The following is a 27,851-nucleotide window of genomic DNA, read 5'->3' as shown; positions in this document are numbered from 1 at the left end:
TCTGAACTGCTCTGCTTGGGCTAGCTAACTTTGGCAATTTATTCTAATTCCCTGGTCCCTTCATATTCTGACTTCAGCTGCGTCTGCTGCATGAACTGAACTCAGCTCCACTGAACTGCTTCCTGGGCTGACTGACTGACTGACCTGCCTGGGCTACCGGGCGGCCAGTTCCAGGAGAGCCAGGGCTACACAGAGAAACCCTGTCTCGGGGAAAAACAGTAAGTACAGGTACCAATGTTGAAATTGTATTGTTTTTCTGAATGTATGTTTGTGCTCGTGCGTGCATGCCACGTAGGCATGCCACAGTACACATGTGAAGGCCAGAGGTTCTTGACTCCCCCGTCAGGTGACTCACACACCTGACCTGAGTGCTAAGAGCCAAACTCAGGTCCTCCTGAATAGCAGCATGTGCTCTTTACCACTTAGCCATGTTCTAGTCTTGTTTTGTTTGTTTTTGAGAAATTCTCATATAGCCCAGGCTAGCCTTAACTCCTGATCTTCAGGCAGGCCTCAGCTTCTTCCTATTTTGGATGGGTGTTTTGTCTGTATATATGTCTATGTACCACATGCATGTCTGGTGCCCAAGCAGGCCAGAGAGGGTGTCAGATGCCCTGTAACTGGAGTTGCACACAGTTGTGAGCTGCCATGTAGGTGCTGGGAATTGAACCTGGATCCTCTAGAAAAGCAGCCAGTGTTCTTAACCATAAGTCATCTCTCCAGCCCAGGCCTCAGCTTCTTGAATGCTGAGATTAGGGACGTCTACCAACACACACCCTTCATGTTTAGGTTTAGTTTTATATTTTTTTCACTTGTGTATGTGAATATATTGTGTGTGGCAGGGACCCAAGGAGGACAGAGAACTAGATCCTGTTTTAGTTAGGTTTCTACTGCTGTGACAAAACACCAGAACCAAAAGCAAGGTGAGGGAAAGGGTTCATTTGGCTTACAGGTTACAATCAATGTACTTCTCAGATTGGGCAACTTACTATAAACAGCCTTCCTTAGTGCCTGCAGTCTGATACCATTACCATGTGCTACCTTGTCTATCTAGTATTATCCAGGTCAGCCTGGTCTACATAACAAGTGCCAGGACAGCCAGGGCTGTTACAGAGAAACCCTGCCTCCAAAAGACAAAACAAAGCAAAACAAAAACACAAAAACTATAGGATGGCCAGGCCTAGAGGCACACACCTTTACTCCCAGCACTTGGAGAGTAGAGACAGGCACTTCTCTGAGTTAGAGGCCCACATAAGAGTTCCAAGACAGCCAGGGCTAGAGAGAGATCCTGTCCACAAACAAATAATCAAAACAGACCTAAAGGATGACTCAGCCTCAAGCCTGAGTAGCAAACATTATTGTTTGGTTAGTTTGGTTTTTGTTTGTGTTTTTTAATTAATGCAAAAACAGAGGCTGACAGTGTGCACCTGAGGGGCTAATAGGGGTATCTCAAGTTCAAGGCCATCTCAGGCCACAATTCTGCCTCAAAATAGAGAGAGGAAGAGAGAAGGAAGGGAGAGGGTCTTTTTTAAAAAGAAAACAAGAATTTATTTCATGTGCACTGGCCTGTGTGATGGTGTCTTGTTCCCTGGAAGCAAAGGTACCGAGAGCCGTGAGCTGCCATGTAGGTGCTGGGAAATGAGCCCCCGTCTTCCGGAAGAGCAGCCAGTGCTCTTAACCACTGAGCCATCTCTAGAGCCCTCAGAAGGGGGACAAACTTTAAAAAACAAAAAACTGGGACATGTATACACAATCAGTCATGACGGTGAGCACAGCAAGAATCAAGAGCTAAAGGAGAGCTTTACAAAGTGTGGCCCTGGCCTGGCTCCAGACCTGTGAAAGGGGGCGCGGCTGCCATTTTAGTGTTTGTTCGCTCATGGTGTTCAGGTCCAATCTCAGTACTAACAGAAAAAAGAAAGAAAGAAAAAAAGAAAATATGAACAAATGAACAGGAAATAAGGACCCAAGAAAAATGTCACTGGAACCCAGCCACCCTCATCCGCATGTAGCTGAGGGCTGTTTCAGGGCCAGCAAGGATGACAGCTGCAGCCCAGACTCTGCTTTGGGCTTCACACTGCTACTTATGGCAAAGCACAGCGACGCTGCTGCAGCCCCTCACCGCTGAGCTCCCAGGCCGACTAACACCGCGCCGTTCTCTTTCATATCGCCTGTAAACGCCGATGTGTCCAACAAGGAAAGAAGACAAGGGCTTTGAACAGTCTGGCTTTAAGGCACAACACTGTACATTTTGATGTTATCAAGAGAAGGCAAAGTATGGTGTTTACTATCCTGAAATAATAGAAAAAACAAAAAAAAAATCACCAAACTATAACAGCTCATCAAAATACTATATATTTACAGGAAATCAAGATAGAAAAAATTAGAATATTTCAAATGGGACATTCAATACCAATATTTCTATAAAAAGAAAGAAGAAAGCTGGGTGGTGGTGGCGCACGCCTGTAATCCCAGCACTCTGGGAGGCAGAGGCAGGCGAATTTCTGAGTTCAAGGCCAGCCTGGTCTACAGAGTGAGTTCCAGGATAGCCAGGGCTATATAGAGAAACCCTATCTCTAAAAAACCAAATCCCCCCCCAAAAAAAGGAAAGATAAAAAAAAAAAAACCATCTTAGAACTGACAAAAAAGCAAAACAAGAAGAAGAAGAAGAAGAAGAAGAAGAAGAAGAAGAAGAAGAAGAAGAAGAAGAAGAAAAAGAAGAAGAAGAAGAAGAAGAAAGGAAAAAGGAAAACAAGACAATGAAAGCAAACTTCAAGGGCATTCATACAAAAAGAGTAATTTATGATGTTGAGTTAATTAAATCTTTAATCATGCTATATTTAATCAGACCACAATAGAATTAAACTAGGAATCAGTAATAAAAAGACTAATAATAAAAATAGAATCCCTGAATACTTGAAGATTAATTAGTATACCTGTAACTATCACAAAAGTCAAAGAAAAAAATCTGAAGAAAAACAAAGCACTATTTTGATCCAAATGAAATAAAAACACAAGCCACCTGTGGCGACAAATGCATGCGATGTCACAAGTGGAGGCAAAGACAGAAGTCAGCCAATCCCAGGGCAGCTGAGGACCTGACACGGTCAGTCTCTGGGGCAGCGGCTTGTAGAGCCCCAGCAGACTGTCCACGCGCACCCCTCCAGGAGACTCAGAAGTCTCCAGAGCACCGAGGGTGGCAAGTGCTGGGGTAGATCTTGGACCCTAACACTGAAGAGGCAGAGGCGGGTAGATCTCTGAGTTAGAGGCCTGATCTACACAGCAAGTTCCACACCAGTCAGGGCTATGTAGAAAGACCTTGTCCCCAAAACAAAAACAAAAACAAAAGACATAAAAAACAAAACACAAACAACAAGAGGAAGGGGAGGGAAGAGAAGAGCAAGCCAAGCCCGGCTGGTTTACAGGACCTTTGATGCTCTCCATTGCTAACAATGTTTTTATTACTTATGTGTGCACACGTGCACATGCGCACATCTCAGCTTGCATGGAGGTCAGTTCTCAGGTCACCCAGCTTGCACAACAAGTGTCTTTATCCTCTAAACCATCAAAATAACCTTAATAACAAACCTACTCTCTCAGTAACTAACCTATTTCTGTGAAACCAACCTAAGTTCCATCTCCAATACTCACATGGCAGAAGAAAACAAACTCTCACAAACTGGCTGCCTTTCTCCCTCACCCTCTCCCTCACATGCACACATCCATACACACACACACACACACACACAAACTCGAATACACAGGTGCATGTGTATGCACACATGCACCATAAAAATGTAAAATGTAATAAACAATTTTAAAACAAGATGAGTACACACATTTATAATACAAAAAAATTATACTGAAAACTAGAGTCTCTCAGACATCTGAACATCCTACATAAATTTAATATTCAATAGTCAACTATGAGATTTTTTTTTTAATTTAGCCTGCATGTGTGTACAGGCACAGAGTTCAGGGGACACTTATGACTGATTCATTCCTTCTACCTACTGAGCCACCCTCAGTGTCTTAGTTTTTTTATTTGTTGACAAGGTCTCATGTAGCCCAGATTGGCCTTGATTTCTCTATGTAGCTAAAAATGGACTAGAATTCCTGGTCCTCCTGTCCCCACATGCCAAGTACTAGAATATAGTTATGCACCACTATGTAAGACCAGTCAGGTCTACATGAGACCTTTACTCAAAAAACAAAACAAACACAGCAGGCATCTGGCTGCAAACGCACTGAATCCCAACTCTGAGAGGCAGAGGCAAGTATGTATCTCTAAGTTCCACACTAGCATGGTCTACATGTCAAGTTCCAATTCTGCCAAGGGTACAGTAAGACCACGTCACAAACAAAGGTAGAAGGAGAGGATCAGCCACCAACACAGCTGTCCTCTGCAGCATACTCACAGAAATGCAATAAATAAATCTTAAAAGACACAGTTGTCCTCTGACCTTCACACACGCATGTCCACACACACACACCCACTGTGGTAGTTAAATGAAGATGGCCCACAGGTTCATGGGGAGTGGTATTAGAGGAGGTGTGGTCTTGCTGGAGGTGGTGTTACTGGGGGTAGGCTTTGGGGTCTCAAGCCCATTCTCTTCCTGGTGCCTTTGAATCAAGATGTAGAACTCTCAGCTCCTTCTCCATCACATGTCTGCCTGCACGCCACCAAGGTTCCCGCATGATGATAATGGACTGAACCCAAATACTGTAAGCCAGCCCCAATTAAATGTCTTCCTTTATAACAGTTACACTGGTCATGGTGTCTCTTCACAGCAATAAAACCATAACTAAAACACCCACACACAAAATAAAAAACAAATCTAAAAAAGAGATAGCTCAGTAGTTAAGAGCACTTGCTGCTCTTGTAGAGGATCTAGTTCGATTTCCAGCACCATATGGTAATTCACAACCTCCATTAACTCTAGTTTCAGGGAATCCATTGCCCTCTCCTGACATCTACATGCACCAGGCATGAACATGCATGGTACACATACATGTATGCAAGTTAAGCACTCATACACATAAATTTTAAAAGAGGAAGGAAGAAAGGAGGGAGGGAGGGAAGGAAGGGAAGGGGAGGGAGGGAAAGAGGGAGGGAGGGAAGGAAGGAAGGAAGAGAAGGAGGGAGGGAGGGAAAAAGGAGGGAGGGAAGGAAGGAAGGGAGGGAAGGAGGGAGGGAGGGAGGGAGGGAGGGAAGGAAGGAAGAGAAGGAGGGAGGGAAGAGGGAGGGAGGGAAGGAAGGAAGGGAGGGAAGGAGGGAGGGAGGAAAGGAAGAAAGGAAGGGAGGAAAGGAAGGAAGGGAGGGAAGGAGAGAGGGAGGGAAAGAGGGAGAGAGGGAAGGAAGGAAGGGAGGGAAAGAAGGAAGGGAAGGAGGGAGGAAGGGAGGGAGGGAAGGAAGGAAGACTAATCACCTGCCTATGTTCTCAGCACTTGGGAGGCAGAGGCAGAAGTGACCCAAATTAAAGGGTAGCCTGGTCTACATAACAAGTTTCAGGACAGCCATGGCTCCATGGCCAGATCCTCGCTCAGACAAAGTGTGGTACAAGGATGTCTGCCAAAAAGCCTGATGACCCGAGCTGGGTTCCCAGGACCTCTGGGGTAGACAGAAGGGTCAACTCCCCAACGGTGACTTCTGATTACTGCACGCACATCATGGAATGTACACACCCACAGATACACACTCAAAAGTTCTGAAATAAAACAAAATGAAAAAACAAATCAAACATCAAAACAAAAACCATTAAAAGCGGTTGCCACTAAGAATGGAACAGGAGTAGGGTCGGTGATTGCTTTCTGTAAGTCTGGTAATATTATTTGATCTTACACATATAAATTACTTATATGCATACTCTACAGACCATGTCCTTGTAATGAGCAACATAACCACCATAAACCAAAGACAGTACCTTGGGGCGAGGGACCTTGCTGCTTCTCCTGAGAGAGAAGTCCCAAGTAGCTGAGAACGACAAACTTTGTTTCATAGTGAAATCCTAGAGGCACAGTCGTGGAGGACGCCATTGAGTGGCTGAAGGAGCTCCCAGGAGGTCTATCAGGGACGTTGGAAATCTAAAAACAAAAGGATTCTTTCAGTTCAAAGCTGGTTACAAACCAACCAACTTCTCCATTGATCCCAACTAGTCACCTAACTCCCAAAGTAAACGTCTCAATATTTCCTTTCCAGTAGTCTGTACAACTGTTTAATCTCCATACAAACAGTCACTTAATTATTCACATCAAGAGTAAATTTTCCTTTTTTGGTTTTTTATTCTATCCTATTTAATTTTGTAGTGTCTGATGGGGAGGGGGGCGGCACACACCGCCATGGTGTTCGCGTGGAATCAGTTCTCTACTTCCAGTCACCCTTCCATGGCTCTGGGAATAAACCTCAGGTGGCCGGGCCTGCAGGCAGAGCCTTTACCTCAGGTGGCCGGGCCTGCAGGCAGAGCCTTTACCCACTAAGCCACTGGACCGCCCTCACTTCCCTCTCCACACGTGGGGCAAACACACTGGAGAGACCCTAACCTGATCCCCTCTTATGGATTGTGGGCCTAGAAACATGGCTTAGCGGTTTAGATATTTTTTAAATTGTAAATTACTTATATCTAATATCCCACAACTTGTTCTCAGACCTCCAGACCTACACTGAGGCACATGCAGGACACAGACACAATGAACAAGTAAGTAAAAATGTAAGTTTCCTGAGGTCTATCACAATCAGCCAGCGAAGGCACTGTAATTTGGAAATTTACTTTTTATTATTTTACTTACTTGTCTGGCATCCATAAAGCCAGTCTCTAATTTATGGAGGTGTTTAGAGAGGGCAGTTGCAATGAGCCAGCAGCAATATCCTAGCCGTTCCACTCTAGTAGCCTGGCCTTGGCAGAGTCTAATCACATCTCCTTGGCTCCCGTGTATCCCCAGCTAGTTTTCCAGGTGCCCTAACTCATTTTTTATTGTTCTTAGTTTTGTTTTTGTTTAGTTGTTTATTTTCTTCAAACGGATATGAGGCCCTGGCTGTCCTGGAACTCATTCTGTAGTCCAGGCTGGCCTAAAACTCTCAGAGGTCTGCCTTTAGGGGATTAAAGAAAGGCACGTACCACAGCCTAGCTACCTAACTCACTTTTTCAGCAACTCAATACTCTTTTCCTGAGTGACTTTCTATCTATAAGAGCTCTAAACAGTTTTACTCTTTGAAGCTAGGATCCTACTGGAACCTAATTTAACTTTCCATAGAAATTCTCTATCAATTAAAAAATTTTAGACTTATTTTATGCATGAGTGCTTTGTCTGCATGTATATATGTGTAACATATATGTGCCTGGCATCTCAGAGGTCAGAACAGGGTGTCAGAACCCTGCAACTGGAGTGCTGGAGAGATGTGAGCTACCAGCAGGTGCTGGGAACTGACCCCATGGCCTCTACAAAAGCAAGGCGTGCTCCTAACCATGGAGCCAACTTTCCAGCTCTCTGCATTAAGCTTTGAAACTTACCATGTGTGCATAGATGGAGAGGCAGGGGATAACCTGAGAGTTATCCTGAGCCACTTAGAGGGCCAATTCCCCATAAATTATACTATAGTAGATTATACAAAGATTACTAAATTTATAGTTTATAAAAGTCTCAGAATGGTACAAACACCCATATAAATCTAGAGGTATAATTACATTATTGATTCTAGTTCTAGGTACTGGAGATGGGAGCGAGGGCCTCCCATCAACAAGCGCTTGACCACTGTGAGGCCTTTTTCTTTTTAAAGGATTCATTTATTCCTATTATTTTATGTGTGTTTTGCCTGCAATATGTATGTGCACCTCAAGTTGTCTTTTGGCCTCCACATGTGTATCACGGCACACACATCTGCTCTCCCTCCCTCCACATGTGTATCACACCACATACACCTGCTCCCCCTCCACATGTGTATCACACCACACACACCTGCTCCCCCTCCACACACAAAAAATACATTTAGGGAAAAAAACAACTTTTTTGAGAAGCATTGGGAGTGATCTCAGCACTAAAGGGGCTGAGGCAGAAGGATCACAAAACCAAACAAAAGCAGAGAAGAAAACGGAGATGATCTAGGGGAACCTCAGTCTAGCCTGGAGCTGGTAGAAGAATAGAAAGAAAACCACAAGCTAAGTGTGGCCACTCCAGCCAAACAATGCATTAGGCAGCAAGAACTCAGGGTCCTCTGACTGGGTGTGTGGGCAGCTCTTGTTCTCTCCAGAGCCAGAGTCTGCTCTATCAGCCTGCATCTGGCTTACCGGAACTGTGAGTGTGGCCTAGGGTGAGGCTACCACTCAAAGGACCCTCAGAATGTTCTCATCGCTTCACTACGGATTCCTTCAAACAGTTCTAGGAGTGGAACAGTTAAGGTCTACAACTTAGGAATGACTTCTTGTGAGAAGACTGAACTTCAGAGTCCTGAAAAATGTAAGGCCAGAGGTCTTTTTACTCTACTATATATAACACTGACAGATTGTTTGGCCAAACTGTGGCCAGGCTTCTAGACCACCTTTTTCTAGAGGTCCATCTGTACATTTGCCTTCAAAATCTAAAATTTTAGGGGCTGGAGGGAAGACTCAGTGGTTAACAGCATTTCTGTTCTTGCAGAGGACCTGGATTCAGTTCCCAGTATCCACATAGCAGCACCCATGTAACAGTAATTCAAGTTCCAGGAGATCCAACATACAGTACATGTACATAAATGCAGGCACACATCCACACACACATAAAAATTGCAAAAATAAAATCTAATTTTAGTAAAATAATCTTACTTAGTTTAGCCAAAATATTTTTTTTCAGGGGGACGGGGCAGCTAAGACAAGGTCTCTATATCTCTGGCTGGCTTGGAACTCGATGTGCAAACCAGGCTGGCCTCAAACCCAGAGATCCACCTGCCTCTACTGGGATTAAGGGCTTGCACAGCCAACCTAGCCAGAATCATCTTTAATATCCCATCATCCTTGATATCTGCTCCCCTGTCCTGTCTTTACTAAGAATGCTATTGGGTCAATGTAGTCAGACTGTCAGACTTAAATCTTTTGTTTTGTTTTGTTTTGTTTTGTTTTGTTTTGTTTTTTGGATTTGGTTTTTTTCAAGACAGGGTTTCTCTGCGTAGCCCTGGCTGTCCTGGAACTCACTCTGTAGATCAGGCTGGCCTCGAACTCAGAGATCCGCCTGCCTCTGCCTCCCAGAGTGCTGGAATTACAGGCGTGAGCCACCACCGCCCAGCATCATACTTAAATCTTATTTTCAGTAATTCCCTATCTACTGACTCTCAAATTGCTCCTTGGCTAGAAATTCCCACTTGCCTATATTGTGTTTAGAGTTAAGCCCAATCCCCAACCAATCACAGGGCTATATGAGAGGTTTCTATGAGTACTGTAAGCCCCTGAATAATATTTTAATGGTATCACTGAATAATCTTTATTAAGGACTATTATTAATATCTATGCATTGAAGATTTGATGATTTATATAAATTTAACACAATTCTGAAGGCTTTCAGTGATGGTGAAATTAGGGTTCTGTTTGTTCCTTTGCAATGCTGATGGCTGAGCCTGCCCGGCCTTGCAGGTAGGTTGAATGCTCTACCACTGAGCCACATGCCCAGCCTTTCTCACACTGAGACAAAGCCTCGGTGTCAGGATACGGTGGTTGGTAAGTGTTCACCATATAATCGCGAGGACCTGAGCTTAGATCCCCAACAGGTACATAAAAAGTCAAGTAACTTGAGCACAGGGATGGGGCACGTGTGAGGCAGACAAAACTCCTGGAGAGGTACACACCCGCAACCCCAGCACTGGACAGGTAGAGGTGGATTCCGGGGCTTGCTGGCCAATCAGTGGGCTCTAGGTTCATTGAGACCCTATCTAAAATAAGAAAAAAAAGACGGAGTAGCCAGCGAGGAAGACACCAACATCAACCTCTGACCTACACACACATGCACACACACATGCCACATGCCCTACCCCACTCTGCTCATACATACCCCACCACCACCACAATGGAACAGAGAGAAAAATGATCAACTGGGTGAAAGGGACTATATATGGGCTGGAGAAATGTTCATCAGTTAAGAGTGTTCAATGTTCTTGCAGAGGACCCAGGCTCACAACACCAATATCAGGTGATTCAAAACTTCCTGTAATTCAAGTTCTATAGGATCTAATGCTCTCTGGCCTCCATAGATACCTGTATGTGGTACTCATAAATTCACAGATACATACGTATATACATACGAACAAATATTTTTTTAAAAATGGAAAGGTACTATATACCTCTAGCTCTCAAGTTTAATTTTATTGATTGACTGATTTTATCGATCAGTTGGTTTCTTGTAGCATCAGCTGGCCTGAACTCCATAACTAGATCAGGCTGCCTTCAAACGCACAGAAATCTGCTGGCTATTTCCAGAGTGCTGGGTTTAAAGATGTGTACCACCACACCCAGCTTTACTTTGTAAAAAAGACTAATTTTATAGGATCCAGAAAGACAGCTCAGTGGTTAAGAGCACTTCCCACTCTTCATAGCGCCCAGGTGTGGCAGGGCACAACTGCTGTAACTCCAGCTACGGGGACCTAATGCCCTCCTCTGGCCTCCCAGACCTCCACACACTGTGGCAGACACAAACATACACATAAATAAATGAGGTTTACTTATTTACGAGTGTTTGCCTGCATGTATGCTTGTGTACCACATGCATGCCTTGTGCCTGCAGAGATCAGAAGGCACAGATCTCCTGGAGCCAGAGTTAAGATAGTAACTATGTGGGGCACTGAGAACTGAACCCCAGTCCTCTGAACTAGCTGTAACCACTCTTAATTGCTGAGCCATTATCAACCCCTGAAGTTTTCATTTTAAAATGATGAAAGGGACAGTTACTTTTACTCTTTACATTGTCTCTAGTAAAACTGGTTGCATTTCAAGCCATGTATATCTTTATAGAAGTATTTAGGGCTGGAGAGATGGCTCAGTGGTTAAGAGCACTAACTGCTCTTCCGAAGGTCCTGAGTTCAAATCCCAGCAACCACATGGTGGCTTACAACCATCCATACTGAGATCTGACGCCCCCTTTGGTGTGTCTGAAGACAGCTACAGTGTACTTACATATAATAAATAAATAAATCTTTAAAAAAAAAAAAAAGTGATCGAGGGCCAAACTTGCTGCCAAACTTGACAACCTCAGTTCAAAGCCCTGAACCAACATGTGGAAGCACAGAACAGACTCCCACAAGTCATCTCCACACACACACACACACACACACACACAACAGTATACACTCACTCACATTCACATACAGAACAAACAGGAAAACATAAACCCTTAATTTGAATGTCACAAAAATAATTAAATCATGTGTTGTGCAGTCCCCAGGCCTCAGTGGTAGACGCAGGATTTAAGAGTTTAAAATCAACTGTTTCAAAAACAAAACAAAACAAAAAACAAAACAACAGCAACAACAACAAGCACTGGTAGCACACATTTTCAATCTCAGTTCAAAGGCAGATCTCCTTGAATTCAAGGCCAGCTTGCTCTACAAAGAAACTTCCAGGCTGGCCAGAACTACACAGTGAGAACCTGTCTCCAAACAAACAAAAACAAATGTTTAACTGTGCAGATAGCTTTCTGTGGATAGTAAGAGGCTGGACTGGGTCAACAGAGGGCCTCACATGTGGTAAGCTCACATACGATCTTCTGTTTGGGTGTCTGTCTTTGAGACATAAGGTCCTGTAATGTCACAGACCTGAAACTTGCTATGTTGCCTAAGCTGGTCTTGAACTTGCAGTTACACACCTGCCTCTGGCTCCCAGGAGCTAGCATTACAGGCATGTGCTACTACACTCAAGTTTTCTAGCTATGAATTTAAATACAAACAAACGGCAAATTCCAGGGTCAGTACAAGCTGGGGAGATAGGCAAAGGTACTTGCTGTATTAAGAACTGGATTTGAAAACCCAGAATCCACATGACTGTGCATACACACACACACACACATACACACACACACACACACACACACACACACACACACACAGGAACACACACATGAAGGCAATACTCCTAAAGAACACCACCTAAGGTTGAATTCTGGCCTCCATATGTATATGCACATGCACTAATACTCACATACACACATGCACCTACACACAGACACACAAAATTAAATTTGTAAAGTACAAAAACTATCCAAACCAGCTGTATTAGTGTAGAATGAGGTGTCAATTTAAGAATTAAGCAGACATCATTATTAGTCTAGTGTTGATTATCCCTTTCCAGTTAAAACATGCGTAATGGAACATTCTGGTTCAATCCTGTGCTAACAACTACCCAAAAATATCTTCACTCAGCAGTTGGCACTCACAGATAGCGCACTCCTGGGGGAATTCCTAATATGAACCCTCCCCCTTACACACAGACTCTGACTTTCACAGTAAGAATATCAGGCTTCTCATACAACAGCAAAGCCAAGTTCAGACATGTAAGTTCCACTCCGAGGCACATGCTAGAGAACTGCACACATGGCTGTGCTCAACACATGAATGTTCCAGGTCCCTTTATACTTAAGACGAAAAGGAAACAAGTTGCTTTTAAAAAAAATAATAAGGGGAGGAGTCTGCTCAAGAGATGGCTTCATGGTTAAGAGCACGTACCACGCTTGCAGAAGACTGAGTTCAATTCCAGCACCCATGTCTGAGAGCTCACATGCAACACTGCACACATTACAACCCCAGGAAATCCAACACCTCTGCCTCCTCAGCCAGGTCATACCCCACTCAGAGACACATTTAAAATAACCTTTAAAATAAGCCACACAAGCTACGTACTGCAGTCTGGGCCTGTATTGTCGAGCTGCCTGGGGAAGATGAACTATGAGGTCCACCTGATACAAGCCTAAGACATCGTTCAGCCGGGCATGGGGCGCACACCTTTGACCCCAGCACTCAGGAGGCAGAGGCAGGTGGATCTCCATGAATTTGGAGATCCTGGTCTACTGAGCGAGTTCCAGGGCAGCCAGGGTTACTCGGAAAACCCTGTCTTGAAACTCCCCCTCCAAAAAAAGATGAGGAGGAAGAGGGAAGAGGAGGAGAAAGAGAACAAAGGACAAGAATTAGGAAATGGTTACCGCCAAGCATGGTGGCATACACCTCTAATCCTAACGACAAAACTGCGGCAAATGTATCAAAAGTTCAAGCCGGGACTACAGAGACATTTCTCTCAAAAAACTATCAGGCTGAAGCACTACTGGCACCAATATGAGGCCACACCGGGCTACATGGTGAGTTGCAGACTAGCTTGGGGCTACATACAGATTAAGACCCTGCCTCGTAAACACAAAAACAACAAACATATGTGTGTGTATATATATATACATATATATATATGTATGTATGTATGTATATATATATATATGAAGTCAGTTACTATCAGGCTAGGAGTGTAGCTCACAGTACAGCCTCTAAGAGCCTGAAAACCTATATTCAAGCCAGGCACCACAAAAGCACAAAGCAAACAACAAAAGTGCCTGGGGTGTAGGTCAGTGACAGCTCTGCCTGCAAAAGATGGTGGATTTGATACCTAACATAAAAACCAGATTTGGGTGGTACAGACCTGTAATCTCAGTGCTTGGGAGGCTGAGACAGGAAGATCACAGTTCAAGACCAGACAAGGGATATAGGGAGAACCTGCCTTAAGGTCTTGGTGCAGGGTCTGGAGATGGCCAGAGGTTGGGAGCCCCTGCTGCCAACGACCTGGATTTGGTTCCCAGCACCCACAAGGTGATCACAACCATCCTAACTCCTATTCTAGGAGATGTCCCAGTCCCGACCTCTGCAGGCATCACACATCCACAGGATGCACAGACACTCACACAGAACAAAGTGAATACAAATTTTTTTTTAATCTTGTGATAATTTCATTTATTTGGAATGAGATGACTCAAAATAATGTCAAAATAATAATAATAATGTTAAAAAACTAAGAAAAGACAATGAAAATACTAAATGTCTACAATTTTATGTCTAAAATATTTCATAAGAAAGATTGCAAAACAATGTTTTGGACAGTGTAGAAAGCCGGCTCCAGTGTAAGCAGTCAGGTGCTGCCAAGTCTGACCGATTCCCAGATCCGACAGTGCAGAAGCAGGGAGACTCCTACTATCTGCCCTCTGACCCCATTTCAGCTTCAGATCTATAAAACCCTGTCATTAAAAACAGAAATAAAGGGGAAAATCTGCCAGGAAATGGTAGTATACACCTTCAATCCAAGCATTCTAGAGGCAGAGGAAAGAGGAATTTTCTGAGTCTAAGGAAAACCTGATCTACACTGGTCTACAGAGCAATTTCAGGAAAGCCAGCTACAAAAAGAAACTCTGTCTCTCTGGAGAGATAGCTCAGTGGTTAAGAGCACTGACAGCTATTCCAGAGGTCCTGAGTTCAAATCCCAGCAACCACATGGCGGCTAACAACCATCTGTAATGAGATCTGATGCCCTCTTCTGGTGTGTCTGAAGACAGCTACATTGTACTTATAATAAATAATAAATAACCAGCTGGGTGTGATGGTGCACGCCTGTAATCCCAGCACTTGGGAGGCAGAGGCAGGCGGATTTCTGAAGGTCAGTCTGGTCTACAGAGCGAGTTCCAGGACAGCCAGGGCTATACCGAGAAACCCTGTCTCGAAAAAACCAAATCCAAAAAACAAACAAACAAACAAACAAACAAATAAATAAACCTTAAAAAAAAGAAGCCCTGTCTCAAAAAAATACAAAAACAAAGAGGGGGTGGGGGTGGGGGTGTTTAAAGTATATTAATGAGTACTTTTTTCTTGTTTTTTCCTTTTTCTTCTTAAAGGTTAAAGACATAATTTATTTTTTAAAGTTGTTATTACTTTAATTATGTGTAGGTGGGTATGTGCACATGAATGCAGTGGCCAGAGGTCAGAGGTATGAGAGCCTCCTGGAGCTGGGGTTATGGGCAGTTGTAAGCTGTCTGATGTGGGTACAGAGAATCAAACTCAGGTCCTCAGGAAGAGCAGAACATGCTCATAACTAATGAGCCATCTCTCCAGCCTCTCAACCCCCAAAGTTAAGACAGTCTCAGTGTGTGGTCCAGATTGTCTTTTACCCCAGACAATCTCCCAGCCATCTTACCCAGCCTCCCCTATATTAGACTTACAGAGTGCCCAGTGTCAACATTTCCTTTTACAAAATGAAGGTGAAGACAATGAAATAATGGAAGAGGTTAACAGGGACTGGGGATAAAAATGACAAAAATATAGCATATAACTGTATAAATTTATCAAATGAAGATACTTTAAAAGATGGGTAGATTTGACCTTACACATTATTTGGCTAAATTCAATTTCCAGGGTATACTCCTGAACACAGACACAGGCCATTTTAAGATAGGTGTGGTAGCCTGGCAGTGGTGGCGCACACCTGTAATCCCAGCACTCTGGGAGGCAGAGGCAGGCCAGTCTGGTGTACAGAGTGAGTTCCAGGACAGCCAGGGATATACAGAGAAACCCTGTCTCAAAAAAAAAAAAAAAAAAAAAAAAAGATAGGTGTGGCAGTTCCCATCTGGAATCCGGGCACTAGGAAGGCTGACTATAGGTTCAAGGCTAGCCTGGACCACACACTGAGACTGTTTCAAAACAAAACAAGGGCTGACAAAATGGTTCAGAGGGTAAAAGCAACCTGAGTTGAATTCCTACAACCCATGGAAAGATGGAAAGAAAAAAACTGACTCCCAAAGTTGCCCTCTGGCCATGCATGATGGCACAGGCCTTGGAAGGTAGAGAGGCAGGTGGATGTCTATGAGTTTGAAATTATCCTGGTTGATATAGAAACTCTAGGACAACCAGGGCTATATAGAGACCCTGTGCCCTGCCCCCCAAGAAAACAAAGTTGCCTACTGTCCTACACACACACACACACACACACACACACACACGTATCCAAACATACAATTACACCCACAATAATAATAAATTTAACATTTTAAAGGGACAGTCACAGTTGGGTCCTCCTGGATCTATATACAGGGGAGGTAGAAAAAGTAGGATCTGAGTTCAAGGCCAATTTAGGATACAGGAGATCAAAAAAGCAAACCAAAATAAATGTTATTTTAAGGACTATGAGCTGTCTGGAAAAAATATTTAATATAGTTTAGAATAGTACCTGATAATCCAGAGCCAAGAGACTTTGTAGAAAAACTGTTTAAATATTTTCAATTCACTGTTATAAACATCCAGGATACATTTATCTAACTGTGTACATGAAATATAGGTGGCTCACTACCCACACAGTTGCCTAGTTCTTTATGTGTTAAAACAAAATGGAAGAAAGGTATTTCAAGGGTGTGGCAATTCATTTAAGGTCACACAAGTTAGGGCAGAGAGCAACAGCAACAGTCTGGTTTCTACCAAGTCTCCAAGGGGAATATTGGAAATTTTGCAAAAACTTTTCTTTTAATATCAGAAAGAAGAGGGGCCTGTCAGCAGGGTTCAAAACTTTTAAACACAGAGAGTCAAACAGCCCTCTTAGATAAACACTTGTGCATGGGAATGGTGAATTGCTTAACAGAGCTATCAGTCAAAAGCATGTGGATTTCTGGGCATATCCCTTCAATTTTCACCTCCAAGTAAAATCCTCAACTTAGAAAGGCTAGACTTCCTCCTTCACAGTACTGTAATGTAAAGGCAAGAAATGTGGGATCCCGTGGGAATGTGAGGAAGGTTTTTTAAAAGGAAAAAAAAAACCGAATTACTATAAAAGGTATCACCTTCACGGGGTAAGAAGCCCTAATCTGTTTGGTTTTGTCTTGGGGGTTGGGGTGGAGTGGGAATGCGAATGGGTGTCAAAACGGCAGTGCTGAGACTGAGAACCGAGCCTTAACACTGTGACAAGAAAGACACCACTTGCACAGCTAATCTATAATCGTTCTGAGTGAATGGCACACGCTTCCCTCCTCCAAGCAAGAACTCACGCTTCCTAGTCTGGGCCCCCAAAACAGACCCTGGTTCTCAAAGCCGAGATCTCTGTGAAGAACACAATGTAGAGCAAGGGTGAGTTCCAGAGCCTCCGGCGGCCACACAGCCTATTCAAAAGCCGCTAGGCGTGGGCCACATCGGATGGGTCGGGTTAGCCCCAAATCGCCCCGAGAAGTTCCGAGACTCCTCGGCGGAGCAGCACGATCCTCCCTCCCTCCGGCCCTGGGCAGCATGGTGGTCTCTAAGACCCCCTTCCTCAGCGGGTGGAAACCGCTCCGCCACCCACCAGGGCCGCCGCAGAATCCCACTCCCCTCACCTGGCTCCAACCCTGCCCCAGAAGGGACGAAGGAGACGGCGGCAGCAGCAGGTGCTTCCGACGGGGTGCAGGAGCGGCAGTGGCTGCTTCGACCCGCGAACCTAATCTACCGCCGCCGCCATGTTGGACGGTGAGGTCACCCTGGCGCGCTTCCGTCACGGCGGCGTAGGGGCGGGGCCGGGCCATGGGGGTGGAGCCGGGCCGTGGAGCCCAGCCGGAAGCCAGCAGTTCGGTCAGCTGGAAACAAAGCAGGGTCACTGACACCTGCTGGTCAGTTTGCGCAGGCGTGACCTGTGTACGAAGCTGTCCTTTGCCTTTCTTTCCAAGAGCCGCTCAAATCCTAGATTCCTGGACTTCATAAGTATCCTCACGAAGTCATTTCCGGTGCTAGGCATGGCGAAAGAAGAAGAGGTATACACCACACGCCTGCTCACCCGTGTGGGACACGAAGCTGGTGGCATTGCAGAAGCTCAGTTCTGCAGACTTGTGCATTCCTGGAGCATTAAAGCCCTTGGGTTGCCTGTCAGGACTGCACTTGCCAGCGCTGCCAGGAGATTGTCCTGAAAGTTAGGAAAGCAACTTAAAGTCAGGGTGGAATGACTAGGTTGAGACAACTCAGGACCCAGGCACCATGGTGATAAAAGGAATCTTATAGTAGTAATCCATTTTTAACTCGCTGCCTGGACTAAAGTTTGTGCTTATGTTTGTTTCTTGACTCCACGAAAGCTTGTCCAACCTGTGATCCAAGATTAACTGAATGCTTCTAACCAGAAACAAAAAGAAATAGATTTACTTAAAACATGAAGGGTGCCGGGCAGTGGTGGCGCACGCCTGTAATCCCAGCACTCTGGGAGGCAGAAGCAGGCAGATTTCTGAGTTCAAGGCCAGCCTGGTCTACAGAGTGAGTTCCAGGACAGCCAGGGCTATACAGAGAAACCCTGGGGGGGGGGGAAGGGACATGAAGGGTGTGTATAACTTGATTATCTAGTTGTCCAGCAAAAACTTTTTAGAAGATGATTCTGTAAAAAGGTCAAGATATCTAGGCAAGATGAACACCCTGCACTAGCCAGTTTGTGTTTCAACCTGTGTTCTTGAGATAAAGTAACACAGTAACAGGAACAGCACAGAAAATTAGGCCAACCAGAGCAAGCAGAGGTCCTAAATTCAATTCCCAGCAACCACATGAAGGCTCACAACCATCTGTAGAGCTACAGTGTATTCATATATATATATATCTTTAAAAAAAAAAAGTACCACCTCTGTGACTAATCTGACTGCATGTACTTAGGCCAGCAGTTTGTAATAAAGACAATAAAGTTACACAGAGTAGACTTCTTTCTTAAAATTCATCTGAAATTTTGTTTTAAATATTTTGTCTACAAGACTAAAGATAGTATCAAAGGATACTGGATTTGGGGAACTATGAATTGGTTAATACCTGCATGTTTAGTATATCCTTAGATTTATTTTTTTTTTATTTTTTTTTGGGGGGGGGGCGGTTTTGAGACAGGGTTTCTCTGTGTAGCCCTGGCTGTCCTGGAACTCACTCTGTAGACCAGGCTGGCCTCGAACTCAGAGATCCGCCTGCCTCTGCCTCCCAGAGTGCTGGGATTACAGGCGTGCGCCACCACCCACCGGCAGATTTATTTTTTTTTTTAAGAACTATTTATTTACGTATGTGAGTACACTGTCTCTCTCTTCAGACACACCAGAAGAAGGCATCAGATCCCATTATAGATGGTTGTGAGCCACCATGTGGTTGCTGGGATTTGAACTCAGGACCTCCGGAAGAGCAGTCCATCTGCTCTAAGCCATCTCTCCAGCCCATATCCTTAGATTTAAAACAAGTTAAAACACTTTCTCAACACAGTCTTAAACCAAACTGGCATGGAACTTTTCCAAATCGATGGCTCCACTTCCCCAAGTGATAGGATTCCAAGAGCCTGTTCTATACTGCCTCTCAAATGGTCTGTGTCAACTCTGCTCTCAGTCTCAAAAGAGTAAATTTATAACAAATGAATAGATAGCAAGTAGCAGATAAATATTAAAACATCCTTGAGAGGCCAGCCTGGTCTACAGAGTGAGTTCCAGGACAGCCGGAACCCTGTCTCGAAAAAACAAAAACAAAAACAAACAAAGAAAAAGTCCTTGAATCAGTAGTTTATAGCATCCATCAAGGGACAATTGAGGTAACATGATTAAGAAAGTAAGCAAAGGTGATGTCATCAAATCAAGACTGAAAGCATCAGCAGGAACTGGCTGGGGAAGCTGAGGCAGTCAGCTGGAATTCCCAGTTGAGATTTCTCTTCACAGATGAGCTGCCTGTGACCGGACTTCCAGCCTCCAGTACCTACTTCAGGTGTTTTAAATGATGGGAAAAATAACATTCACATCTGTTGGAAACGGTTTACCTTCCAGCTGTTCCTAGGGACATGGTGTTTTAACTTGGCTGTTTTACTGAGAGCTCCCTTGCATGTCACAGAGTTAGGGGGGCCAGCCTCCTGAAGAGAACCCCTGAAATAAACATGCTGCATTCTGAGAGGAGGGCCCTCTATTTCCAGAGCCCCCCTCTCAACAAGCCTAAGTAGCACAAGGCAATTTACCAAACTAATGTCTTTTCAGTCACCACACTTGACTTATGTAGACTTCTCATGTCACTGTTCAATCTAACACAAAAACTACTTGCTTAGCACTTACATTGTAGTTGGTATTCCATGTAGAGATTGCTGAAGGCATGCAGGAGTGTGTGAAGGATGTAGATAATGTGTAAATACTTTGATGTTACAGGTAAAGAACCTCAGCATCCGTGTATCCTGGTAGCCGGCCATATAGATCATCCCAAGGGAGGACTCTACTAAAAAAGTTTGCCAACTCCAGAGATTATCTCTGCAAAGGTACCCCACCCTTATCTGACAAGACTGGGCCTGCTCCTTGGTGACTCAGCAGATGACTGCCCAATTAGTCGTTTCTATGCCTTAACACTGGGGAGGAGGCCATACAAAGGGGAGAGATAGCAAATCTGCAATTCAACTTAATTTTTATGTGGCCCAGATGTCTGAACTCACCATCTTCTTACTTCAGTCTTCCTAGTGCCAAGATTAGCATGTGCCACCATGCCAAAATTCTATATTTTGTTGTTGTTGTTTAAGTTTGTTAAGTCTCTCAATGTAACCTGAAATTCTAGGTAGCCCAGGTTGGTTTTGAACTTGAGATCTTCCTGCCTCAGCCTTCTCAATGTTGAGATTACAGGTAAATTCCACCACGGCTGGCTACTTATTTAGGGTAGGTCCCCTGAAGCCCAGACTGGCCTTGAATTGACTCCATTCCCCAGGGCTGGGATTACCGGTGTGAGATAAGGTCCCTGACTTAATTTACTTTAAAATAAAGAGGCAAGTGTTAGATCTCAAGAAGTGCATGTGTCCAGAAATGTCTTGACCCAGCCCAGACTAGAACTGTAGACTATTTCTGGCCTTAAAATAAAGCCATAACTCCTCAGGAACTTGTGAAAGAGGTTCCCATCTGCCAAAAGGGGGTCATTTCCTTTGCCTCTGGCAGAAGGGACTGTGAGTCTCCATTGACACATTCCTGTGGTTGTCTATCAAAGCCCATGCTGACTTCCAGGCCTCTAAATCTCCCTAAAACTTGTTTTATATCTCAAAGTCCACCCTAACCCTAACTAAGGAACACCCTGGCCCTTCTCACCCCCTAGGGTCCCAAGCTGATCTAGTTCACTGCCAGCTGATCATCCTTCTGGTAACTGCTCTGACTTTTCCAAACCTGCTTCCCTAGCCCTGGCCATATCCAGTCTGATTCTTTTTCTCTCAGCTCTGGACTCTCCCAGATGTCCTTACCTCTGAACATGGAGTAGCCACTCTCAGTGGTTTCTTTACTGCCCCTTGCCTACAGTGAACAGAGTTATATGTACGGAAAGGACACTTCAACCCCGGAATTCAGAGGCAGAAAGACCTCCTTTCTGAACACAGGAAGAATAAGCAAGAAGTCTTGAGCTGCCAAGATAGCTCAGACAGAAAAGCATTTGCCACCAGGCTTGACAACCCAAGTTCCTCTCAAGAGATAGTCTTACCTGTGCATAGCAGGCCTGGATCATGAGACAGTCAAGTTTCTGATGGCTTGAGCCTGTTCTGTTCATTAAAAGAAGAAATTTTTTAAAAAGCACGAGGTTGCAAACAACTAGGATTTGTTAAACAATCTGTGGTCCTGCTCAGAGGCAACAGAGGTCTGCTTTGAGGCAACCCGGGAATTCAGAGGCAGAAAGACCTCCTCTCTGAACACAGGAGGAATAAGCCTTGGTGTAAGGTTAAAATAGATTACTGCAGGCATCATTTCAGAAGAGCTTCCACAGTCTTAGATTCAAGGCCAACCTGAGCTATACAGAGAGACCTTGTCACAAATTGACAGAATAATTTAGAATCTACATTTTAGATAATTTTATAGAAGGTTCTGCCATCCAAAACCAAGCCTTATTTTTTGTCACATTTCCTTAAAACTCCTTTCATTACATTTATTTATTTATTTATCTATCTAATTATCTAGTTAGTTATATGTGTGGTAGTGACACTGCCTGTACACCGTAGCTTGCATGTGGAGTTCAAAGATAAACTTTCAGGACTTGGCTCTCTCCCCCCACCATGTGGGTCCCAGGGAAAAAACTTATTCTTAATTAAAATGAGGTGTCTGCCTAACCCTATAGATACAAACCTGCATCGGGGTTTCATCTGATAAAACGTAAGAACTTTCCTTTTGCCAGGCGTGGTGGAGCATGCCTTTAATCCCAACTCTGGGATGGCAGAGGCAGGTGGATATCTTGCGTTTGAGGCCAGCCTTGTTGTGTTCATAAACAGAGAAAGAGGTTTAGAGAGAATAGTATACGTTGTCGGTGTGGGGAAGGGGGTGCCTAGGCGGGGCCATGCTCAGGCATCCCTTGCCCCCCACCCCCCACCCCCGAGGGAACCAGACACACACAGACATGGTGTAGAGCATAGTTTATTCAGGGCAGAGGATGGGAGTAATGGGGTAGTGGAGGCAGAGAAAGGCAGAGCGAGGGAGAGAGAGTAGTAAAGTGGAGGCCATGTGGAGAGAGGGGGGAGGGGAGGAGATTCCAAGAGGGGCAGATAGGAGGTGAGAGTGCCAAGGGGTAAGAGAGATAAGAGGTAAGAAAGAGGGGAGGGGCAAGTAGCTCCTTTTATAGTGGGCCAGGACTACCTAGCTGTTGCCAGGTAATTGTGGGGAGGGGTATACCTGGCTGTTGCCAGGCAATTGTGGGGTGGAGCTTAGACAGAATCCTAACAAGCCTGATCTAAAGAGTGAGTTCCAAGACAGCCAGGGCTACATGGAGAAACCTTGTCTCAAAACTGCAAGAAAAAATTTAAAAATCTAACAGTCTTTACAAATTCAAATACATTAAATTTTCAGTCCTTTTAAAATCCAAAGTCTTAAAACTCAACATCTTTCAATGTGGGCTCCAGTAAAATATAATTTAAAAAGCCAAATACTGAGCCAGGCGGTGGTGGCGCGCGCCTGTAATCCCAGCACTTGGGAGGCAGAGGCAGGCGGATTTCTGAGTTCGAGGCCAGCCTGGTCTACAGAGTGATTTCCAGGACAGCCAGGGCTATACAGAGAAACCCTGTCTCAAAAAAAACCCCAAATCCAACAAACAAACAAACAAACAAACAAACAAAAAGCCAAATACTTCAAGAGGCATAGTCACAAATTAAAGTAAAAGCAAACCCCAACCATCCAATGTCTGGGATCCGCTCACCATCTTCTCTGCACTCCTCTAAAGGGCTTGGGTCACTTCTCCAACTCTGCCCTCTGCAGCACACACAGCTTGTCTTTTAGGCTCTGGCTGGCACTGCGCCACTGCTGCTGCTGTTCTTGGGGGCCATCCCATGGAACTGGCATCTCCAAAACGCTGGGCTCTTCTCTTGCACCTGGGCTGCACTTTCACCAATAGCCTCTCATAGGCAGTTTTCCTGGTGCCAAGCCTCAGTTTCTCTGCATGCCCCATCAATCCTGAGCCTTCTACTGACACTGAGGCTACACCTTCACCAGTGGCCTTTTCTGGCCTCTCACAGTACCGTCAGCTGATCTTTATGACCCCTTCATGAACCAGTACCACCTGAGTGACTTCCTTACTTATCAAGAACAACTGCAGCACAAGGTACAACTTTGGTTATCTCTGAAACACAGCTTCTCTGTCCTCTCAGGAAACACTTCCCAAATGATTTCACCACAGTGATGCTGGTCTCTTCTTAATCAAAGCTAATTTTTCAGCTCCAGCCAACCAGTATCAATTGTCCCAGGAAAGCAAAGGTTTCATTTCATTTGTGCTGGTCTCTTGGTAATCCCCGCAGACTCTTCAGCCCCAGCTGACCAGAACCACAGAATCTCAATTCAAAACAGCAAATGGCTGTTTGTAGACTGGTAGTCTTTAAATTTCCCTCTGAAACGTCCCAAGTCAGGGCTCCATCATCTGTGCTGCTCTCAACATTCTTTTTGTTTTTTAAAGATTTATTTGTTTTTTTATGTATATGAGTACATATGCTCTCTTCAGACACTCCAGAAGAGGGCATCAGATCCCATTACAGATGGTCGTGAGTTACCATATGGTTGCTGGGTATTGAACCCAGGACCTCTGGAAGAGCAGTCAGTGCTCTTAACCACTGAGCCATCTCTCCAGCCCTGCTCTCAACAATTTTATCTTCCAAGCTCCAAAGGACATCCCACTGAGCTCCTAACACTCAATGGCTTTTCTAATCCAAAATTCCAAAGTCCCTCACAATCCTCCACAAAACATGGTTATGTCTGTACAGTAATACCTACTTCACCCCATTGTCTGAGGAAAGAAAAGACACAGTTACAAGTACTATAAAAATGTTGAGGAAAAAATTTTAAGTCCAATTGTAATTCATAATTTTAACAACCAAAACCAAAACAACCTCCTCCTCCCTCCCACCTCCCTGGTGCTAGGATCACAGGCAGGTGCCACCAAATCCAGTTTACTCGGTGCTGAGAACTGAACCCGAGGCTTGTGCATGTTATAAGCACAGTTTCAACTGATCTGCACCCAAAGTCCCCAGGATTTTCAACTGGGATGTAGGAAGATCGGGAGTTCAAGGTCATCTTCAATTATATCACATGTTTGAGGACACTGTGGGCTACATGAGACTTTTGTCTCAAAAAGGAAAGGCTGGAGAGATGGTTCAGTGGGTTCAGGCACTCACCACCAAGCCTGATGCCTTGAGTTCAGTCCTCAGAACCCACACGGTGGAAGGAGAGAACCGACTCCCCAACCGACCTCCACACTTGAGCTGCAGCATATGGGACCCAAGAACATACACACCACCAGTAAATACACACACATGTATATAAGTACACGTTCAACAACAACAGCAAAACAACATGCACTGAGAGCTTAATAGGTTACAGCCTAGTTCATAGCTTTGGGGTTTCTTTTGGTTTCTTTGAGACAGGGTTTCTCTGTGTAGTCCTGGCTTTCCTGGAACTCATTCTGTAGACCAGACTGGCCTTGAACTCAGAGATCCACTTGCCTCCTAAGTGCTGGGATTAAAGGCATGTGCCACCACTGTCCGACTCTTTCTTTCTTTTAAAGATTGATTTATTCACTTTTATTTACGTGAGTTTATATGCAGCATGCATGCGGATCTACAGATGCCAGAGGTTATCAGATCCCCTGGAGCTGAGTTATAAGCAGAGACAAGAAGCCACCTGATGTATGTGCTGGGAGCTGAACCTGAGTCCTCTGGAAGAGCAACAAGTTCTCTTAACCGTGGAGCCATCTCTCCAACATGCATGTGAGCACGCACACGCATGTGCACACACACACATATACACATGCACACATACATTCACACACTCAAGGGTTCTCACACACTCACACACAGATATGTGCACACACACTTGCACATAGGCACTCCTGTGCAGGCATACCCCCCCCACACATGCACACACACATGCACACACACTCACACACACATTGGCACATATACTCATACACAGACACATACAAGCACATGTGCATATACGCACATGAACACACTTGCACACACATCACACATGCACATATACACACACTCCCACACACAGCAAGTTTCTTGTGCACACACACAAACACACATATACACATGCACACCTACATTCACACACTCAAGGGTTCTCACACACTCACACACAGATATGTGCACACACACTTGCACATAGGCACTCCTGTGCAGGCATACCCCCCACACACATGTGTGCATACCCCACACACACACATGCACACACACTCACACACACATTGGGACATATACTCATACACAGACACATACAAGCACATGTGCATACACACACACACACACACACACACACGAACACACTTGCACACACACCACACATGCACATATACCCACACTTCCACACACAGCAAGTTTCTTGTGCACACACACACACACACACACACTTGCACATATACCGCACATGCACAAACACACACTCACACACGCAGCAAATTTCTTAAAAAGTCCATAGTGACTCTATATGGGAGTCTTATAATTTAAAGTATGGATCACAAACATTTTGGCAATAGTAAAAGTTTTTGAATATACAATAACAATAACTCAATTCAAGTCAAACAGGAATGAACCTGAAGTTTTTCTGGTAGAGTTTTTCTGTCTTGCTTTGCACGTGACCTCACTGCAGCCTTGGTTTCAAACTCATGACAAGGGGCATTTCACCTTGGGATGTCTTCCTACTGTGCTAGACCATGGAACACTGCCTGAGACCCCCTCAGCTCCCATTCAGGGTTTGCATATTATGAACTGGAATGTCCTGATTATACACATAGTTTTCTTTCACAGAATTATAATACTTTTTTAAAAAAGTTATTTATTTATTTATTTATTTATTTATTATTTGTGAATACTCTGTAGCTGTCTTCAGACACCCCAAAAGAGGGCAGCAGATCTTATTATGGATGGTTGTGAGCCACCATGTGGTTGCTGGGATTTGAACTCAGGACCTTCAGAAGAGCAGTTGGTGCTCTTAACCATTGAGCCATCTCCCCAGTCCTATAATACTTTCTTTATGGAAGACAAAACCTGTTAACATTTTCTCCTGTTATTCCCCACTTAGGATTGGATTATCACAGTAGCACATCTGGAGGCTGGAGAAGCGGTTGAGAGCCTTATTCTTCTTCTCAAAGACCTAGTTCAGTTCCCAGCAGCACCCATATTTTGGTCCATAACCATCTGGAACACCAGTCCCAGGACATCAAACTCCAGTTCTTGGTGGACACCAGCATGCACAGTGTTGTGTAAACATACATGCAGATGACACACACATACACATAAAATAATTTTTAAAATACATTTAGGGGGCTGGAGAGATGGCTCAGCGGTTAAGAGCACTGACTGCTCTTCCAAAGGTCCTGAGTTCAAATCCCAGCAACCACATGGTGGCTCACAACCATCCATAACAAGATATGACTCCCTCTTCTGGAGTGTCTGAAGACAGTTACAGCATACTTACATATAATAAATAAATCTTTAAAAAATACATTTAGAACATAATTGTATTAGATTTTTTTAATTGCCATTTGAGTTGCTGACTTGAGTTTCATAAAATACTAAATGAACCTTATCTTGGGATTAGGACAGAATTTCCAAGAAAGCACTTCTGCTTCTTCAACTACTTGTTTATTTTAAGTGGCCATTCTCAGCATTGGCCGTAACATGGATTAACTCTGAAAAACATTTTAGATGCCATATTTTTAGGTATCAAATATTCAGCCATGATTTAATTCTTCACATAAAACTAATGAAGCAGACCCATGAAAGTAGTATTCAAATTTGCTTCCAACTTTAATAGGAGGTAAGATTACAGAAGCAATTGTTTACAATTTATTAGCAATATTTGACTTGTATACCTAATCTATATCCAAGTAACACTGTAGGTAATGCGAAACTATCATTCATTAAAATGAGTTAGAAATGGAAAAGTTTAAGCCCTGAACTCAAACTGCACATTGGCATGGTCTGTTAGGCCCAGTATACATACATACCCAGTCCAAATCTATGTTTTCACACAATTCTTATTTAATAATAAATATTGAAGGGCTTGTTTATATTAATGCTAAATCTGTTTGGGGTTTCATTTTTGTTCTTTTGAAATGTATATGGGTGTTTGCATATATGCGTGGTGTCCATGGGAGCCACTGAATCTCCCTGAACTGGAGTTACAGTTGTGAGTTGCCACAGGGGTGCTGAAGAGTAAATGTGAGTTCTCTAGAGGATGGTGCTCTTAATCCCTGAGCCCTGTTCCTAGCCCTATGATTTGGGTTTAAATAAAAACTATTATTCAATCTCTAGCCCATACAGGACTCAAATTTCCAGGAATGATCTGGAACTTAGGATTTTCCAGAGGCCATCTGAGTGTTGGGATTGCAATAATGCCTCACCACACACCAGCTCCTAGATAATGAGACTGAAACCAACGCTTAGCATGTGTGA

General features: G+C 44.1%; 1 protein-coding gene across 4 annotated transcripts in view; it reads right to left on the bottom strand.

The window, feature by feature from the left end:
* Positions 1 to 21,666, bottom strand: part of Bcl2l13 (BCL2 like 13) — a 55,459-nt gene extending 33,793 nt beyond the window's left edge. For 2 of the 4 annotated variants that reach the window (XM_052174752.1, XM_052174755.1), the window contains exons 1-3: positions 20,020 to 20,142; positions 17,323 to 17,882; positions 5,919 to 6,078 (exon numbers count right to left, since the gene is read on the bottom strand). In XM_052174752.1, the coding sequence (XP_052030712.1) occupies positions 5,919 to 6,078; positions 17,323 to 17,508 (346 nt within the window). In that variant the 5' untranslated portion in view covers positions 17,509 to 17,882; positions 20,020 to 20,142. Of the gene's footprint in view, positions 1 to 5,918; positions 6,079 to 17,322; positions 17,883 to 20,019; positions 20,143 to 21,406 lie in introns of those variants that run through there. The other 2 variants (XM_052174753.1, XM_052174754.1) reach the window with 2 other exon arrangements.
* Positions 21,667 to 27,851: the final 6,185 nt, after the last annotated feature.

The sequence above is a fragment of the Apodemus sylvaticus genome, chromosome 2 (assembly GCF_947179515.1).
Source record: "Apodemus sylvaticus chromosome 2, mApoSyl1.1, whole genome shotgun sequence".
NCBI classification, from domain to species: domain Eukaryota; kingdom Metazoa; phylum Chordata; class Mammalia; order Rodentia; family Muridae; genus Apodemus; species Apodemus sylvaticus.
This window is presented reverse-complemented; position numbering and strand designations above follow the sequence as displayed.